Genomic DNA, 20,029 nt, shown 5'->3' with positions numbered 1-20,029 from the left:
TAAGCTATAGTGCAGAACCAAAAAAGCTATCAATGCTTACCAGTTCTTATCAGTTCTTAATTTTCTAACTTGTAGATGTTTCACATTTTATATAACCATTGTTAAGGAGTGGCAGGAGAGGCCAGCTGTGTAAAGTGGTGGGTAAGACCGCATATCTTAAATTGAGACCGGGTTTGAGTCCCAGGCTACTTCCTAGCTGTGTAACCTTTGGTAATTCATAGGACTTACTGAGAATTGGAAATAATAATATCTACCCCACAAAGGTGTTCTCAGAATTCCCGGAGGTGATAGTAAAAATGATTATGGTGTCTAACATGTTTTAAACACTCAATAAATAGTAACTAAGTAGCTATAAGCAATTCCACTTAAAGCAATGACTCGACCCATCACCATTTCTAGAAAGGTTTCTGGTTTTGGCAAAGTTCCAAAATTATATTTGACTTTGGAAATTTTTTTTGCACTATCTTTATCATGACTTATAATGCAACTTAGGCACTCAGATAAATGCCAAGTATTTAATAAATGCCTGTTGATTGATTAAATAGTTGAAGTTAACTTTGAGTTAATTCAGAGTTCCATGATGGGTTCAGAAGGAAAGCTGAGGATGTTTCAAGAATATATCTAATCTGAGGAAATAAAGTTAGACCTCTATAATGTGTTTCTTAGAGAAATCACTCTTTTCTTGGCCCAAAATGCTATTTGTTATGTTTGTATATTCATAAAACCAATGGTTGTTGATAAAGTAAAAGTAACCATAGATTTGTCTACATAGATAAGTATGTAAATAATGAAGAGATAGTTGTAACTTTTATAGGATAAATAACTTTCTTTTATTCAACCCCGGAAAACCTTAGCTTTGCTCCTTCTCTCCCACCCACTAAGTATCATGTCAGAAATTAATATTACTCAGCAAAATTAAGTTTACTTAATAACATTACTTAGTAAATTATGTATTACTTTATAGTCCTGATATATTGTGAGGAATAGTTTCTGGAAATAAATGGACATAGATTTCTTTGGTCATAGAGCAATTTTTTTGCAGTAGAATTATCTTGTAATGGCAAATGTCAAGAGTGTAGTGAAACTTTTGAGCATTTTTTTTTTAAGATTTTTTTATTTATCTATTTGACAGAGACATAGCGAGAGCAGGAACACAAGCAGGGGGAGTGGGAGAGGGAGAAGCAGGCTTCCCGCAGAGCAAGGAGCCCGGATGTGGGGCTCCATCCCAGGACCCTAGGATCATGACCTGAGCTGAAGGCAGATGCTTAACGACTGAGCCACCCAGATGCCCAACTTTTGAGCATTTTAGTATTGCCTACATATCTATGCTTAAGAATGTCTTACATTTCCCAAGAGATACAGAGGGTTAATTCAAGGAGCTCTAAAAACAGTGAAACAGCTAAGTTTAACAGAACATTTTGACTACAAAACACCACCTTTATGAGTTTGTTGAAGCATTTGTCAAAGGAGTTTCCCTAGCCAGCTTCAGTCTGTGTTGTGTTTCTTGGCTGGATGAAGAGATCAGATCACTCTTAACTTATAGCTCAACTATTGTTCAGTTAAACTCTAGCGTTACTTGATTTTCGAAAGAGCTACTTGGTGCAAATATTTAATTAAAGCTAAAAATCAAAAGTTGAAGCCCTTGTTGAAACTCATTTGTAATGGGAATGTACTTAGTTAAACATTTTAAAACATGCCTTATCACCTGTAATTATGTTATCTTTTAAAATTGAATTAAAAATATATACACAATGAGTTGAGGTCATGTTTGTGCAGTTAAACTTAGGCTAAAGAACATTTAGACAAATAGCTAACATGCATGAAACATTTACTTATATGGTATTGACTTTTAGAATTTATTCCTGGTAGCTACACCATTAACACAGTGGTCAGATGCACAATAAGTGGTATAGAGTTCTAGCTGTCCTCTTGTTGCATTTTTAAAGCATTCTAGAACTAATAACATCTGGTAATTTACTAACATATTGTCTAAAATTGGGATTAAAATCAATAAAGCATTGGAGTTTCTTTCATGTATTTTTCTCTTGTGGGTTGTCAGATAATCTTAAAAGAATTTTTTAGTAACAGTGATCTTAGTTTGTCCTGTTTGGCTTAGCACCCGTAACTATTCCATACATGAGGGTTTTATTACTTTTTAAATGAGGAATGATAACACATACTTATATATGTTCCTTTGTTATACACGGTCCTTAGAGCAAAAAAAAAAAGTTATTGTTTAGTTTTTATTTAATCAGAAACTGAAGTCTAGAAATTGTAATGATTTTATGAAATTCATTTTCCTTGGAAACAAAATGCCACAAAAAAAAAAAATAAAAAAAGAAGAAAGAAAAAGAAGAGAAAAGAAAAAAAAGGAAAAACAAAATACCAGAACTGAATGAGCAGTTAAAGACTTTTAAATGTTCAGCACTGGGAGGTAACCTGTTACAGAGGCAAGAGAAGGAAAGTGTTCTGTATTTAGGATTCAGAGGGCTGGCTTTGAAGTCCAGCTTTGCTAATCACTAGCTTGGTGTTCCTGAGCAATACCCTTTACCTATTAGAGACCCATTTATCTCCCTCTGAAATGGGAGATAATGCTGCCTTCCTACCACCCAGGGCTGGTTTTAGGAGGCTCACCTGAGATAATGGATATAAAAATGCCCTGTAATTACAAAACTATGTAAATAAAAATTATCATTTCTGTTGAGGAATCAAGCAGTACAGATAGAACTGTAAGCATTTCAGGAGGTTAGTTTCTAAATTCAAGTTCTGAAACAAAAAACTGATTAAAGTCAAAATTACTCTTGAAAGTTCCTAAACTAATGTAAAATGTGGTTGTATTATTTTGTCTATGCAGCAATAAATAGTAATCTGTAAAGCAGATGTCTGTAGTAATATACTGCTATAAAGTAGTATGAAGAAAACATGGCCAAAATGATTTTACAATAGATTTTTTTTCTTTAGCTGAGCATAATGTAAATACTTTTAAGTTAAATATATGTTAGACCCTATCCTAACAACTAGGAGTAAGACAACCTATGACAATAATACCCGCCCCCCCCGCCCCCGCCAAGGTAGTAGAACCCTAGACACAGGCATCTAGAAAAACAACAGCTAAGGAGAGTTAACGCAAAGTGGGCTCCAAGTTAACAAAATGGTGGCATCAGTGTTTGGTTTGTCTGGGAAAGGTTTAACATTTTAAAAATTTGAATCCTTTCTCAGTTGGGCATTTATTCTCCAGATACTTGACACTCCTTGTTGCTTTACATCAGTCTCTTTCACATTTATCTGCCTTGGGTCCTTAAACCTATTGAGTCTTTGATTCCTGATTTATCCAAAGAAAGGCCTACCTGATGAAACTAATCTTAAAATTGAATGTTAAGTAAGTTATTAGTATGGATTGACAAAATAGTGTTTGGGAAGGCAAGCCAGCTTGAAGGAATGGAAGGAAGTAGAAAAAGGAAGGAGTGCCTGGCTGGTTCTGTCGGTGGAACATGTGACTCTTGATCTTGGGGTTGTGAGTTCGAGCCCCACATTGGTTGTAGAGATTACTTAAAATCTTAAAAAAAAATAGAAAAATGTTTACAAAACAAAAAGGGTTAACACAGCTGAAGCACCGTTGAGAGAAAGTGGAAGATGAAATTGGTTGGTCCTGTAAATGGAAGGTCTCTTCCACGTGAAGGAGTTTGCTTTGCTCTGATAGAACCCACTGGGAGGGAACCCATCGCAGCCTGTGTGACGTGCTGAGATGGTATCTGAGAGAGTTTCTGTTCTTTGAATGATGGGCAGTATTTGGAAGGAATTGAAGGGAAGAAAGAAGGCCTTAATCTCAGTGCTCAGTGATAGGGGCCTGAAACAGTCCAGAGGTTTTCAAAATAGACGCTAAGAGCCTAATTTGAGGGAATCTGGGGTTGATTGGCCAAAGATGAAGATTCAGAGCTGTGAAGCCACCTTTGCTTCACTTTTTTTGGTGCCTGATAGTCAAGGTTTCTGCACATTTTATCATTCTTTCTTGGGAAAGTCTGCTCATTCCACCATCTCCTGTTTACTCTGGATGAAGTCATACTAATTTAGGCCTTATCACCAGAGTATTTCTAAATAAAGGATCCTCTGGAGCTGATGTCTAATCCTTTTCCCTAACCCCAATCCATCTCTCTCCCTCATTCTTACACATGACCAAAAGAGCTGCTTTCCCTGAAACAGTTCTTTCAGCAACTCACTTTGTTATTCCAAAAATTAGAAGCCCTTTCAGTTGTTTATCATGTCAAAGGCAGGACTTAAAGGCCATCCCTGAGGGGGTAATAGAAGAGATTAGGGCAGTTATTTCACAGGGTGATAAACCTTTTGAAATCCTGGAGATCTAAAATTTAAATTACTGTCCTATTTATTCTGTAGTGTATAGCAGCTAAAACTGAAGACAAATTTTGAGGTCAAGGAAAGATTAGGCAGGGATCGCCAGGTCTAATTCTCATCCTTTGTGTTGTGTTTCAAGTGTGAAAGAACTCTGTACACACACACAGACCTGCCCTTTGCTCACACATCTATTCCTGTCTCCTTGCTTTTCTGCTCAGGGCATTCCCTTTTATTTGTCTTTTCAAAATTGCTACTGAGATCCACTTTTCCATAAGCCCTTTGGCTTTTCTAATTATTTCTTCTAACCCATATTTTTCTCTGCTTTTTGAGAATTCTTACTGCACCTCCCCGTAGCACTTAGCCTAGTATTTAATCATTCTCACATGTTCCCCAACTAACATGTGAACTCTGGCATGAAGGAGTAGCCCTCCCCCCATCATACTCTTGAGTCTCCAATAGCAGATGTCTGTGGAGCACAAGGTAGTAGAAGAGCAGCATGGAAGAATAGGAGGATTGCGTCCTCGGTCCTGGTCCCAGCTTAGTTATTAATGGTACACATGGCCTATGGGGAATAGGCCTTGACTGTATTTTCTGTGATTCAGAATTCTGTAATTCTAGCAGTGTATAAAGCCCTAATAGAATAGGATTAGGAGTAAGGGAAAAGAGACTGTAAATTAAGGTTGTAAGCCCACAAAACCAAACTCCAGAAAAGTAGGAAAGAGGTGCCATTTTGGTTGAGGAAGGAGTAGGAAAGGGAAGTTAGCATAGTGTTTGCCAGTTTCGCTGTCATTGAGTTTCTAATGCAAAATGTCCCTAGACAATGATAAGTAGTAGGCTATGGAGAGAAGGGAGTTGACGAATAGAGAAGAGATTCAAAGTCAGCACCAAACAGGCGAAGTGAGCCTCCAGGGGGGAGTGGATGTAGAAAGAGCAAAGTGAAGGGCAGTAGTTTTCTGAAATGAAAGGCACGATAGAAGAACTGAGAGGGCTGGTGTCCCTGAGTGTGAGGAAGCGGTGATACCAGGGAGAAGTGAGGAGTTTGGCAATTGAGAAAGGGTAGCATTTGTTTGACCGAGAAGAATTGATGAAATTGATAGAGAATTTCAAACTCCAGTGATGAGCTGAAGACAGCCTCAAAGGAGCTTGAAAAAAGCATTCCCATAGAGAAACGTACTGGTGACTTTAGATACAGGAAATTGTGCCTCATACTATGGTAGATACCTATAGCATTTCTTCTTCTAAATACACAACTCTATGACAAAATATTAAGGTTATGAGGAGGACAAAGCTTGTTATAAAACAAAACATTGTTGTAGAAATCATATTCTCCTGGTGAAAATCTTATAAGAAAACTGGTAACCTGTTTGACCCTCAACTAGAAACTAACCTATGTATGGTAAAATATGAGAAACTGGAAACCACGGTTCATTATCAAATACTTTAATTTTCTATTTATAGTATCCTGTTAGAGTTCCCTAAAGTTCCTCTAATTATCTCTTCCTTCCCCCAGCCTTTTAAAAACATATCAAGAAACTAAGCAAAAATGTTTTTTTGATGTGAAATTGAGTTAGTGTACTAGTCATTTTTTGCCAAATTGCATCATTTTAAAAAAAAAACCTGACTACACTGTCACAATATACTTGTGGTTGTGTGATTCAGAGAACTGTCAGCAGTATGATCTTGCTCATTAAGGCATCTTAATATGATGATATGTAAACCTAGTTATATAATGAAAAGATATTTTCACAGACTGTAGCACTGACCAGATGAACAGATTTAAAGTTTAAACATTTAGTTCTGTGACACAGTAACGAAGGTTGACCTGTTTGTTTCTTATGTTTCTTTTAATAGAATTTAATTCCTTTTCGACCTTCCATTCAGTTCCAAGGGCTCCAAGGGGTGAGTACTCTTGTTGATTCAGCAAGAAAATCTCATATTCTTCTTAAATACTATTATATTTAAACTCTTAAAATTTGTATTCACTTGTGCCTCAATATAAGGTCACTCATATTTTGTGAACTTTATGACTTAAATGTAAATTTTGGACACCTTAATACACTTGAATTATCTTTTCCTGATTTATTTTAAAAAATAATTCAGATATACTTATTGAAGAGTAGTTTTTTGCCCTAATCATGACATTGCATTTTTTACCTTTTTTTGACGTATATGTCACAGTATTATGAGAATTTTTTTTACTGCAATTAAGCAACCATAAGGAATTGTTAATTTCAGTCAAGTTATGATTATGTGATTGTTGTTACTATTGATGAACTTTTGCTGTCTGTAGATCTAATTTCGATTGTACATACTAAGAAATGTGTAAATAGAAAATTGAGTTTTTCCAGTACACAGAATAAATATTGTGTATTTTATTGCTGCATTTAAAAGCATAATAAATGAGAACTCCTAATAAAATATACCTATGAATTTTGTTTATAATAGATGATAAACTTTACAATAGTGTCAGTATTATTTTTTAATTATTACTATTACTATTTAATGTTAATAAAAAGTATTCCTTCCCTTAATATGCATTTCTGAATTTGTGTCTATATATTGACTGTAATGGAGATTTGGAATATCTGTAAATGGATTTTAGAGCTCTAGAAAAAAAGGCAAGCTGAGGGAGGGAGATCATATTCCTGCTTATTATAAATCTACATTTGTGAATCTTTATTATGTCACAAAGTGCAAAAATTCAGTGTAAATCAATACAGTCTTTCTAAACTTTATAACTTGAAAACATTTCAAGAGTCAAGAGTTTAATTTTATATCATTCAGTACCAGCTAAGGGTACTTCTAAATAATGCTAACGTGGGCGCCTGGGTGGCTCAGTTGGTTAAGCGACTGCCTTTGGCTCAGGTCATGATCCTGGAGTCCCGGGATCGAGTCCCACATCGGGCTCCCTGCTCAGCGGGGAGTCTGCTTCTCCCTCTGACCCTCTTCCCTCTCGTGCTCTCTATCTCTCATTCTCTCTCTCTCAGATGAATAAATAAAAAATCTTAAAAAAATAAATAAATAAATAAATAAATAAATAATGCTAACGTGAAGGAGATGTTTGTGTGTGGATGTCAGAGCTCTGCTTCTACATGATAGCTTTACAATGAAGTTCTTTTTTTTTTTCCCTCCCCCAGTAACAGTGTTTATGAATGGGATCCTAATTGCAGCAAGCATCCTTCAGCATTTTGTTTTATCGCTTTTTAGGTCCTTAGCACCTCCTGGCACTATTTTTGAGGTATTAGTTTTGTTTATTTACATAAGGCTTCTTAAGTTTTGTCACAAAATTTAATGGCATCAATAATCTCTGAAAGGATGTTCCAGAGGCAGGCCTGAGTCTGTGAACCCTGGAGGACTCCAGGGATTTTCAGTAAAGGGTTATCTGAGATGAGAGTTCAAGACCCAGGAGTGGAGAGTAAGGTTTGAACTGCTTTTCCGTCAATAGCAGCTGTTACCTTGTTTGGGATCTGCCTCTTCCCTTAATTCTCTCTTTTCCCAGTTAGGACATAGAGGCTAGGGAAATGCAAAAGAAGAACACTTTCTTAGGAGGCACCAAGTTAGACTGAATAATGAGAAACCGACATGTGCAGGCTTCCAAACTCTTGATTCAGACACATGCAGCTTTTAGCAGGCTTAGAAAGAATATGGTTTTCTCTGGTACAGCATTTGCCCACAAAAGGCCCCAGGCACCATTGCAAAGTTGGCAGTTGATATTTGAGACCTTGGATGTCCTTTTCTCAATTCTACCTCCCCCAGGCTTTCCTGTCTCTTTGTGCCCAGGCTTCCTCAGTTTATCTTTGCAAGCTTCATTCTCTCTTCCTACTCCATTCCTTGCCTGGGTGTGGTTCACTGATAAAGATAACTTAGATGGAAATGACTGATAGGTTTAAATCTTAATGGGTGTTTGAATTTTAACAGATAAGCTTTTTTAACCCAAATGAATGGTTATTGGATTTAAGTAGAGTGGGGGGAGGGGCAGAAGGCTGTAGACTGAGAGCAATGGAATACTTGGCCCTACCTTGCTTGCTTGGCTTTCTGTTTCCTCTACCCCTCCACTCCCACCCCCACCCGAAGCCCCCTTTTTATTATTCTAGCTGGGAACAAAATATATGGACTCAGCATTGTTTCTGAGCCTGCAGCTGCATTCCACCCACCCTTCCCCCCCTTCTCTTTGCAGAGCTCTCACCAGCCCTTTGGGACTTAGTAAAAACAAAGAGTCATTACAGGGGAGAGAGTGGGTTGGCACAACCTACAGGGAATACGCAGAGCCACAAATGTGAGGGTCTTCTGTACAGTGCTCCTCTGTTATTCTCAAGAGCCATGATAGTTTAACATTGCCTGTGATGATTGCTTTAAAAGCCCTGAAGAAGTATGCTTACAGTTTTCCTGTGTGGAAAATGTTCAGGACTTTTAAGAAGGCTTTGAAGGCTTAAATTTAGATTTCCCACAAAAGATCATTTTTCTTAATGTATTAAAGTGAGAATTTTTAATACACTGTTTTAGAAATTTTGAAAGTTTTTCTGGAAAGGATTTGGCAAATATAATAAATTTACAGTCTTTTTACATCAAATGTGATCAAAAATATACATTAACTATCATGATAGTGTCATATATAGGCATATTTGAAACCTAACTGAAGTACTGTTAAAATATCATTTCAAAAGTGACCATTAAGAGACCGTTAAGAGTATTTAGTTTCCGTGATGCTAAGCACTGCGTGGTTATTGCTGTTCCTTGTTACTAATTACAGGATTTTTCTTGCTTCAGTAATGTCTTTAGAAGGTCAGAATTTGGGTCTTGGCAGGTTAGCTTTTAAGCTTATTTACTTTTATGCCTGAACATGTTCTCTTAGGTTGAAGTTTTCCTCTAAATAAATGCAGCCTGGAATATTAAACAAACTAGAGCAGTATGCTGTTAACAAGTGAAATTGCTGAGAACCATTGACTACCTAAATTTTTATCATTGCAGTTGACCTGCAGCTTTTATAGCATAAAAAAATGTAAATTGTGTCTTTCACATTCCAGCTCACCCCTTTCCCTTAGTGGAAGATGGTACTCAGTAAACTGAGTGGTCACTGAAGGCATTTTCTGGATTCAGAAAGATGAGGAAATATCTATGGGAGCAGTTGAGTATGATTTCTAAACTCATGAATATTAGGAGCTGAATAAATCAGCCAAAAATGCCTTGTGGATTCTGAAGAGTATGGGTCAACCAATTATCCTCACGGTTCTAATCACATTTAGGATACTCATAACTAAAGGTTTATTGGGATTATAAATTTCTATGGATCATTCTAATTGAAAAGGTAGCTGGTCAGATTCACATGGGCTAGAGTAATGAGGTGTTTGAATTACAATGTTCAGAGGGGTGTACTGGTATAATGCACCTGGTTTCCAAAAGCTGTATCTTGATTGTCAGGTAATCATTTATAGAAATATAGTTCTGCTTCTTGTATTTTAACTGGGTACTGAAAATGTAGCAGGTGAAAATTTTCCCAAAATATGTGTTCCGGTAAAATTTTAAAAACTACACTCTGTATTTTTATGTTTGTTGAGGGCTTCTTGTCTAAAGACACAGTAGAGACAGAGCTATAATTACAGTCTAAATTTTCACACTACCAGGGGAAAGTTCTCCTCAGTATACTGTACAGCTTGGAAAGGAGAGGTATTACAAGCAACTGAATTCATTATTTTCAAGTAATAGCAGTTGTTACTGATACAGTTATCTACTGACCTAATTATTCTTCACAAATTATAAACAGGTGCCTAAGCAATGGTTGTGCTAATAGGTTTGTTGTTGTATTTGTTTCTTATGTGCAGTAGCACATTGTTTTAGTCCTTACTGTTGCCAAGTACTTTGCTAAGTTCTTAGTGTGCAGATACAGGGATGTGTAAGACATGGGTCCCGTCCTTAGGGAACTCAGAGTCTCAGTCCAAACACATATAGACTAATACTCAGGAAAGAATTAATAATGTAGGACTTATCCAGAACTTGCCACTCATAACTTCTATGTAAATGGCACTGTCAGGAACAAGGCTCATGTGTGTATTTCTAATGGGTATGAATCAGCATTTTTTTTTAAATTTTATTTGTTTTTCGGGGAGACAGAGAGAGCACAAGAAGGGGGAGCAGGAGGCAGAGGGAGAAGAAGGTTCCCTGCTGAGCAAGGAGCCTGATGTAGGACTGGATCCCCGCACCCTAGCAGACACTTAACCAACTGAGCCACCCAGGCGTCCTATGAATCAGCATTTTATTTTATTTTATTTATTTTTTAAGATTTTATTTATTTGAGAGAGATAGAGCACAAGCAGGGGGAGCTACAGGCAGAGGAAGAAGCAGGGAGCCAGCTGCGGGGCTCAATCCCAGGACCCTGAGATCATGACCTGAGCCAAAGGCAGGTGCTTAACCGACTGAGCCACCCAGGTGTCCCTGAATCAGCATTTTAAACAAAGATTTCAGGGGATGCAAAATATATCCTGGTGATAGATAAGTAAAATTCCTGAAGGCCTATTAAAATCTGTATACACATACTCAAAAAGGTAAATTTGTGGTATCACTCAGATAAAAACTGAAATGGCAAGGTTTTCAACAGCAAATAATGGCCACATCTGCTGGCCTTTGGTGGCCTCGGAGTGCACTTGCCTGCAGCCTCAGGGACTCATGTCCAGGGAATGAGTATCCCAGGGCAGTGAGAAATAATGTTAACTTTGTCACAGTAAATGTGATTCCAGACCTCAGTATTTATGAGGATGTTGTTCCAAAATTTTCTAATTGCCCTCTTCAGACTCAGCAATCCCAGAGCCTTTAGAAAATAGAAGTTTAGTTTGGCATATATAATTTAGAAATTATTTTTAAAAAGAGGACTGAAAATAGAAAATATTTTCTATAAGTACCATGTAGTGTCTCCTGTGAGATAGTGAGTCACACGTGCGTTTCCAGAAATAAACAAGGAATAACCAGCCAAACAAGTTTTAAATATGTCTTCCAGAAGGCACTGTGACCTTCTGAAGATTAAATCAGCATTTAACTGCTAACTTTAATGGCTTGACTAATGCTATAAAACTCTTACAGTGGAGTCATTAACTAAAAAGGACAGAGGGTTGCATTTTTCTTGTAAGCATTCAGAAATATTTTGTCAATTGCTTATTTTCCTTTGCAAGGTTGGGGAGAAGATAGGGTCTGAAATACTAAATTATATAGTATTGGAAATTAGTAGGCAATTTCAACCCACCTACAAATGCTTTCTGCAAACTACCCTTTTCTTTTTTTTTTTTTTTAAGATTTTATTTATTTATTTGAGAGAGAGAAAGAGCCAGAGAGCACGAGAGGGAAGAGGGTCAGAGGGAGAAGCAGACTCCCTGCTGAGCAGGGAGCCCGATGTGGGACTCGATCCCGGGACTCCAGGATCATGACCTGAGCCGAAGGCAGTTGCTTAACCAACTGAGCCACCCAGGCGCCCCAAACTACCCTTTTCTAACCTACTTGATACCTGGGAAGCAAAGATAACTATCTGTTTGAAACAGCAGCAGAGATAAAAATAAATCCCCAACACTGCCATTCCTTCGCAGATGATATGCCTGTACTCGGACTACTTTCCCCTGCTGTTTTTGGTTTGGCTAGCCCACTGATTTTGCCAATGGTTGTGTTTAGTCAGTCTGCTCAAAGGTTGCTGACTAACAGCTACCTTTATACGCTCAGCTCTGAATGTAATTAATACTAGAAAGATGTTAGAATTATATCTCTTTGTAATGGCAGTTCTGTTTTAATTTTTTTTAATATTACAGTGGTTGACATGTATAGATAACATTTCAACATTTGCATTGAATCATAACTCTTTAACCATGTGTTAATTTACTAAGGTATCATTGCAGTAAAGATACAGCTTTTGGAAACCAGGTGCAGTAAGTAGCCTAATCTGAAAAAAAAAAAAATTTAACTTCAGTATATATCCAAGATTATATTATACATAACATATTATAATTTCATATATCATATAATATATAACATATAATTATATATATATATATATATATATATATATATATATATATATATGAAGCTCATTCGGCCAGGAGTATGGGCTGACATGTAGAAACTCATTTTATCTCAAATAATAATTGAATCATATTTTGAAGCTATTGTAAATTAACCAATTGGTCTATTTTATGCTGCCATACACCTCTGCCCTCCTTTTCTTCTGGGTAAGAACTAGCAGTGGGGTTTCTAAAGAAAGAGAGCAGTGAGCTAAATTCACCATCCATTGTTTCACACCTTGACTAGGTAACATGACAGGCACCAGGGGACCGGGCCCCTCCGCTGCCCTGGAAGAGTGCAAAAGGGCAGAGGGTGGGAGGATGACTTTGCTTTTGTGTTTGTGGTGCCTGCAGAAACTATCTCAAAGTACTTGCTGACCACACCTTCACACAGATTCAGTGTGGGCTACAAAGGACAAGCCTCCCAAAATATGATCACAAACAGGAACTGATGGCGTTCTGCTCTGTCCTTCACCACACTGCAGTCACTTTGGAAGGCCGCAGTTGGAACTGATTGAAATTCGAAGCAGCCACAAATGCCATAAATTGCATTCTTAGCAGTGAGTTAGGCTTCCTGTCTACATTCAGTAAGCATTTATGAATAATCATTGTGTACCATGCACCATGGTTGACACTGTATAGACAAAGGTAAATAGGACTTTGAAATGCCAGCTCTGTTCCTAACTGACAGTACCTATTTGTCAATAAAATTGCCACTGGTGATGGCTTTGCCTTTTTGTTTCCCACCAAAAACTGAAACTTGAGTCACCTGTGTTACAGAAATTCACTTTAATAGCACTCGCTTATTTAAGCTTGGAAAATAATATTTTACCATTTTATAATACCTTACCATGAGCATTACTTAAGTATCTTTTGACCTCTTAATATGTCAAGAGGCTATTCTAGGCACATAAGATGAGCTTATAAAGAGTTTTATTAAAAAGAAAAGTCAAAATTTAAATAAGCAGGAAAAACAATTTAGCAGAATGTGTCCAAGCCCAAGATCTTATTTCAAACAATATTTTGAAATTTTCCTTTTAACATTTGAAATCTTTGGAATTGGAATGCATCTCATTATAAATGGCATCTTAGTACTGTGTCATAGTTGGTCAGCATTTTCTATTATGCAGTGGTACATAAAATCATAACCTTAACAATTGCTAGCATCGTAGATTCAGTGAATTACAGCAGTGCAGTGGAGGTATTTAGACAGTCTGTGTGTTCTGTGATAAGATTTTATCTGAATAAAATCTTTTCAGAAGTTTTCTTTCCTGACCCACCCTTGACTAGCTTGCTTGGTTAGCTCCATATGTTAGATAATCTGGGAGGATTTACAGGGAAGGTATATTTTTATAACCATTCTTGAATTGTGATCTAACTGGAAGGAACAAAAGTATGAAATTATAATGTTCTCAAATTTGTTTTTAAGCTAAAACCTTTACTTATAAAAGTAACTTGTTTTGAAAACAAGTTTGTAAGAGTTTTATGGATTTAAAGACTTCAGAAAGTCCACAGACATGCCTTAAGGTTAATGAATTTGCCCTTATCAGGCCAAGAATTCTCAAATCTCTCTATGTGGTCTTATAATTTATACTGTATTTAGCATAAATGTACAGTTATCTATTCAATTATTTTGTTGATAGATTCCAGTTATTTTTCAATGATTATAGCTAAAATTAATTGAATATTTATTACATGCTAAGAACTCTGTAGTAAGCATTTTACACATATCATTCTCATTTAATCCTCACAGGAATGCTGTGAAGCACATACTCCCATTTTGCTGATATGTATACATACCATGACTCTGAATTTAGTTTTTGAAACTCACACAATTCAGTGAGTAAAGGAGCCTACAATCCACTCTAGCATCTGATTTCAGAGCCTGTTGTCATCACTACAGTGATCCCCACCTGCCTATAATAAATGTTCAGTAAGCATTTTACTTATTCCCACATTCATGTAAACATCTCTTGAGTACCTCTCCAACTAGCAAGAGGAAGAGCAACAGTCAGGAAGGTCTCAGAGAAGTAATGTTTGAACTGGGCTTTGAAGGATTACCAAGAGTTGGCTGATCAAAAGAGGAAGAAAATGCTTTTCAGTCCCATAGTTCAGCATGAGCAAAGTGGTAAACAGGTTTGTCAAATGTTCCCACCTTCTTAAGGAATTTGAATTTCACCTTGGAGATCAGTACTTCTTACTTACAAAATTTTCCTGGGAGTCTGTGATGAGGTCTGGAAAGCACGACTTTAAAATATTTTCCCCTAGGCTTTCTTATGATAGCTAGGTTCACTATAATTAGGAACATTATAAGAATATGCAGATGTATAGGTATGTATACATTCTGTTCTCAGGAGAAGGTTCACAACTTTCATTATTTTCTGGGTGGTACCTATTGCAGTAGGTGTTTTCAAACATATTTAGAAACAATGCATGGTAAGAAAAAACATTTCACATTGTGACCGTTTACACTATAGGTATACATATTCATCCAGCTTAAAACAGAAGTTTCACAGCACAGTATTGTTTCTTCATCAGTATAATCTGATATATTCTATTTCATTTTAAAGAATCTTGGTCATAATCCACTAAATTAATGTCATGACCTTACAGTGGATCACAGTCTGGTTTAAAAAAGCACTGCAGGAAATTATCATCTATTTAAAAAATTTTAGCCAGGGAGTCATGTGGTCAGATTTGCATTTTAACATGCTTATCCAGTAGCTCCCCTAACTTAGTCATTCCTTTTATATTGGAAGGAAGGAAAGAAAGGAGTCAAGGATGGCTCCATATTTATGATGAGTATTTGGTTGGATGGTGGGGCTATTATACAAATCCGAGATAGATGAAAAAACACATTGAGGCAGGAGGCATGGGGTGTGTTTTGTTTGGGACATGCTATACATGAGATGCGTAGGTAATACTCTGTACCTCATTCTGTCAAGATGGAGCTGTCCAGGAGGTTGTGGCATCTGGGAGTTTGGAGCAAAAGGATTTTCAAGAAACAACTCCAAAGGACATTTCATAGGATTTAATTATACATGGAAGTTCAGTAGTAAGAAGGGAAAAAAGTGTTTTTACAGATGGAATTCTGATATAAATCTATATTTTAAGGAGTTACTTTTTTTTCAATTGCTAAAATTACTGGTTGACTTATGAATACTTATGAGTGTTAGTACTTTTAATTATTAACATTTAGGGAACTTAAAGCTCCTTTTGCCAAATTTTGTTCACACTGATTTAGAATAATGGCACATAAAGCTAAACTGTGCATACTGATTCAGTGGAAGAATACTCAACAGTGAAAACTCAAGTGGGCAGAAGACTGCATATGGCATCACACCGTTTTTATAAAGTTGAATAATAAGCAAAATTAATATGTGGTAGGTATACACACATGCGGTAAAATTATGGAAAACAAAAGGAATGATCATCACAGAAGTTGGAGTAGTTGTTATGTTTGGTAGAAAAAGGCAGGCATAAGGGATTGGAGTGGAGCACATGGTTAGAGTATTGCTAATGTTCTATTTCTTAAGTTGGTCAGTGAGTTCATAGGTGTTCATTAAATCGTCAGGCTTCATAACTCTCAAGCTATATTTTGTAGAAATAAATATCACATAAAGATTGTTCTCATTATCATTAACTTTAAATATGATCTGTCATCTTATCTTCATGGATTAAATGACAAAGCCAGGACATATTTCAACAGATGCCAAAAAGGCATTTGATAAAAATTCAGTATTAAATCTGAATAAAAACTTAAGGAAATAAGTAAGTAGGGAATAGAAGAATTCTTCCTTAGCATGTTAAAAAAAAAAATGAAACTAAAAGCCAGTTACATACTTAGTGATAAGACCATAGAAATATCTTTATTAATGTTAGCAATAAAGTACACATGCCCACTATCATCTCTGTAGTTTAACATTGTTCTGAGAATGCTCAGTAATGGGAAAGAAAATGAAATAAAAGCTATAGATAATAGATAAGTTTGCCCGTATCTGCAGATAATCCAAGTACACCAAGTGAAAAACTTAAGGATTTCTTTCAGTAAGGTAGTCACTTCAGAAAGAACTTTTAAAATCACTGGCTTAATATTGGGTGGCTGGTGTGAAAAGACATTTCTTTCAAAATGAAAGCAAGAGCAGGATTTTTTTTTTTTTTTAAGTTTTATTAGAGTGCAAGCAGGGGGAGGGGGAGAGGGAGAGAGAGAATCTCAAGCCGACTCCCCGCCAAGTACAGAGCCCCACACAGGACTTGAACTCACAATTGACCTGAGATCATGACCTGAGCCAAAATCAGGAGTCAGACATTTAACCAACTGAGCCACCCAGTTGCCCCAAAAAAGCAGGATATTTGTTAACTGATACTATTTTTTATGTATTTGTTAACCCAGTAGAAAGCAAAAGTTGATAATGTAGGAGAGAGGGAAAGATTTGCTGGAGCAGTGTCCCTGAGTAGGTTGGAGAAATGGTATCTCAGTTGTGAAACTGGCTTTAGATAGGAGCAAAGAAAGTTCATCTGTGCTAACTAGTAAGAAGGCATGTATATGAGTGCAGATTTTGAAATTACTGTTGTTTGTTAGAAACCATTTCTTTAGCCATATTATCTTCAATCTAAAGTCAAAACACACAGGCCAAAGTCTTAAAATGTTAGAGCTTGGCAATGTGTTGGCATATGGAACATGCCCAATAAATGGTAAGTATAATTTTTTAAAAATCACTGGCCTCCCTAAGCACCAGCAATTAGTGTTTCAGTGTAAAAATGATCTCATTTATGATAGCAACAAAAAAATTACCAAAATGATATACCAAAAATTAAGTATAGGTCATGTTAGTCTAGACCTGTCTGAAGAGCTATATTACTTTCCTGGTGGGTATAAGAGAATATGTAAGTGGTAAATGGCAAGACTGTCCACTTAGGTAAGAAACTTTTTAAGTTGTCATTTCATCTCTCTAATGAATCAGTAGGTAATAAGACATCATATATACCATTATACTAATTTAAAAAAATTAAAAAATACAGAAACACAAATGTAAACCTACAAAGTAAATATGAAATGCTCCAAACCAAAATGTCATTGCTGGTAATCTATATGAGATTTTTTTTACATATATATTTGTTTGTCTCCATTTCCTAATTGTTCTATATACATAAATGTTTTGAGATGCCAAGTTTAAATATGTAAAGAATCTAGGAGAAAGGCTAAATATTAAACGTTGAAAAAAAATAGGTTGACAGTGAAAATAGAGAAGGCAGGTCTTAAGAAGTTATCTAGAGCTGGACACCAGCTAAATATGTTGCTAGTCAACTACCTGATAGAGCTGCTTTGTCATCTATCAATGGAGAAGGAAAGTTTTCTCCCCATCTGTGATCTTTCTCCCCACTGGAAGGAAGGTTCAAGCAGAGTTACTGGTGTTAACAGGGATATGAGAGGAAAGGCCACTTTTCTTTTTGAGTTAACAGTTCACATTTTGGAGCAGTGGTATTGTCATATGCCCTAGGAATAGGTCTTGTCTAGAAAGGACAAATTACAGGAATGAAAGTAGTAGTCAGCTGAATTTAAAAAGATAAAATTCTTAGGGATTTTTAGGTAATAAAACTTGGAATGAAGAAAACTGTTTAAGGATAACTAAGTTGGGCCCACAGTGTAAGGGTGGTACTTAATTAGCCATAGAAAAGGGGCAGTCTTTTTCTGTACTTAAACAGCTTAGTATTTAATAATAATTCATTAAGTTATATTGGGGATGTCTTATTTTAGACTGAGAATATAAGGCATAGACATATTTATGAATGTGGTAATACTCTACCAGTCAATACCAAGAAATTCTTTGACTAATCTGAATGCTTTTTAGTTTTCCCTTAATCTAATTGTGCTAGTAATTCACTGAAGTGAGTCTTCACAGATTAGGAATGAGGGATGGTACTTGAGTGTGTTGAATTTCCACTGAACAGTAAGATGATGCTGACTCTGTTTTCACAGCTATTTAAAAGTTTTATATTTGGCTATAAAGAAAAACTTTGCTCTAGGGATGCTTGGTATTTTTTCTTTGTTTTTCTTTTTTTAAGATAGTGTTTAACTTTGAATAGTCTTATGTTTCACAGTTTCTGATTCTGTAAAACACCAAACTTTTTTTTAAAATATTTAAGGTGATTGAGTCATGAAAGGCCAATGTCATTGTGATAACTTAAAATCTAATTGTTTTTTAAAGCTGTCTATTGTTTTTTGATTGAAAAACTAATGAATGTACATTTTAGAATTGTATATAAGGTCCAGATAAGGACAAAGATGAATAAATGTCTTAAAAATGAGATGAAAACCAGCTAGTGTTGTTGGCTTTCTCCTAGTCTTTTTTTCTTCATGTTCACACATACATTTTTAAAATTGTAGTCACAGTGTATTTACTGCTTTTTTATATCCTGCTTTTTCCATTTAACATATGAGCATTTTCCCATGTCATTAAATAGTAAAAGTTACTTCTAAATAGCTACCTAACATTTCATTTTATAGATAAACTAACATTTCTTTAGCAATCCTCCTATTACTTACATAGTTTCCATATAACAGTTATCCAAATATAGTCATTAATTGTCCATATGTAAGTCTTTGCCCTTTCTTTGCTAACATATATTCCTTTATTTGAAGGCAGGTTTGATGGCTTTGCCAGTAGCTCAAGCATATTGTCCTTAAAAATGATCTTTTAGTCCTGTATTTCTTACAATTATAAATCAATTTATCTAAGAGATTTGACAGGTCCTCTTATTTACATTAGACCTGCTAAGTCTCTTAGAAGTTAGAACTGCAGTTTCTTAATTTAGCTCTTGTATATATCAGTAGTATATCAATAGCTTTATACATGTTAAATAATTTTACTTCCTTTATAGTCCTGAAGAAAATTAGCACATGAATTTGACTTATGAAAATTGAATAGCACTAAATTTTATGAAATGGACCCCATCTCAGGAACGTATTTTCAGGGTAGGTGTTTGGAAAGAAATCCATAAAAATTAAAATCCCGTATAGGCTCTATTCATTTTTAGGGCTACCTATAGATTTGACACTAAAAATCCCCACAAACTTTAAAATACTGTTTGCATTTATGAAGATTGTAAGTAACAAAGCACTTATGTTCATGAGAACTCTTAATTCTGTTTTCTTTGTTTCTTTGTTGTGCTATATAGCATGACTTCTGTTCTCACTCATATTTGGCAGCGGTTCCTCGTAGGGCTCTGAAGGCAGCATATTTTTTGTGGCTATCGCACTTGGGAAGCAGTGTTTGCTCCCCTTCTACAGTAGCAGCAGGCATCTGTGATTGTTCAGCCTTCCGTAGACACTTGTTGTGGCCAATTTGTTCTTGGACCTAATTTCTCTGTACTTTGAGTTGGAAACATTTAGAAATATTGCTGGTCTTTTTGGTTGTTTGTTTTCCCAGATAGTTTCTTTGACTTCTAGTTAAGCTAACACTGAAATTGGAAATCTTGAAGGTTTCTAGTCCCTTACTTTTGTAAATACTGAGGATTCAAAATAAGTATTGTCAGGTTTTTTTTTTCCTCTCAGTATTGTCAGCTTTTGATGATCCACAGGACACTTATTAACTGTCCTTTGCCATTTGAAAACTACTTCAAAAATCATATACATCATTACGTAT

At 35.9% G+C, this 20,029-nt stretch overlaps 1 protein-coding gene across 2 annotated transcripts in view; it reads left to right on the top strand.

Moving 5' to 3' along the window:
- ELL2 (elongation factor for RNA polymerase II 2) overlaps positions 1 to 20,029 on the top strand; it is a 68,026-nt gene that overhangs the window by 10,869 nt on the left and 37,128 nt on the right. For both annotated transcript variants that reach the window (XR_003607867.2, XM_028096116.2), the window contains exon 2: positions 6,202 to 6,249. Coding sequence is in view for 1 of the 2 variants with exons in the window: in XM_028096116.2 (XP_027951917.1) it covers positions 6,202 to 6,249 (48 nt within the window). In the remaining variant the exon portion in view is untranslated. The remainder of the gene's footprint in view (positions 1 to 6,201; positions 6,250 to 20,029) is intronic.

The sequence above is a fragment of the Eumetopias jubatus genome, unplaced genomic scaffold, assembly GCF_037043125.1.
Source record: "Eumetopias jubatus isolate StellerSeaLion01/CBP00866 unplaced genomic scaffold, mEumJub1_p1.0 scaffold_5, whole genome shotgun sequence".
NCBI classification, from domain to species: domain Eukaryota; kingdom Metazoa; phylum Chordata; class Mammalia; order Carnivora; family Otariidae; genus Eumetopias; species Eumetopias jubatus.
The sequence above is the reverse complement of the archived record's forward strand: the minus strand, read 5'-3'. Positions and strand labels throughout refer to the sequence as shown.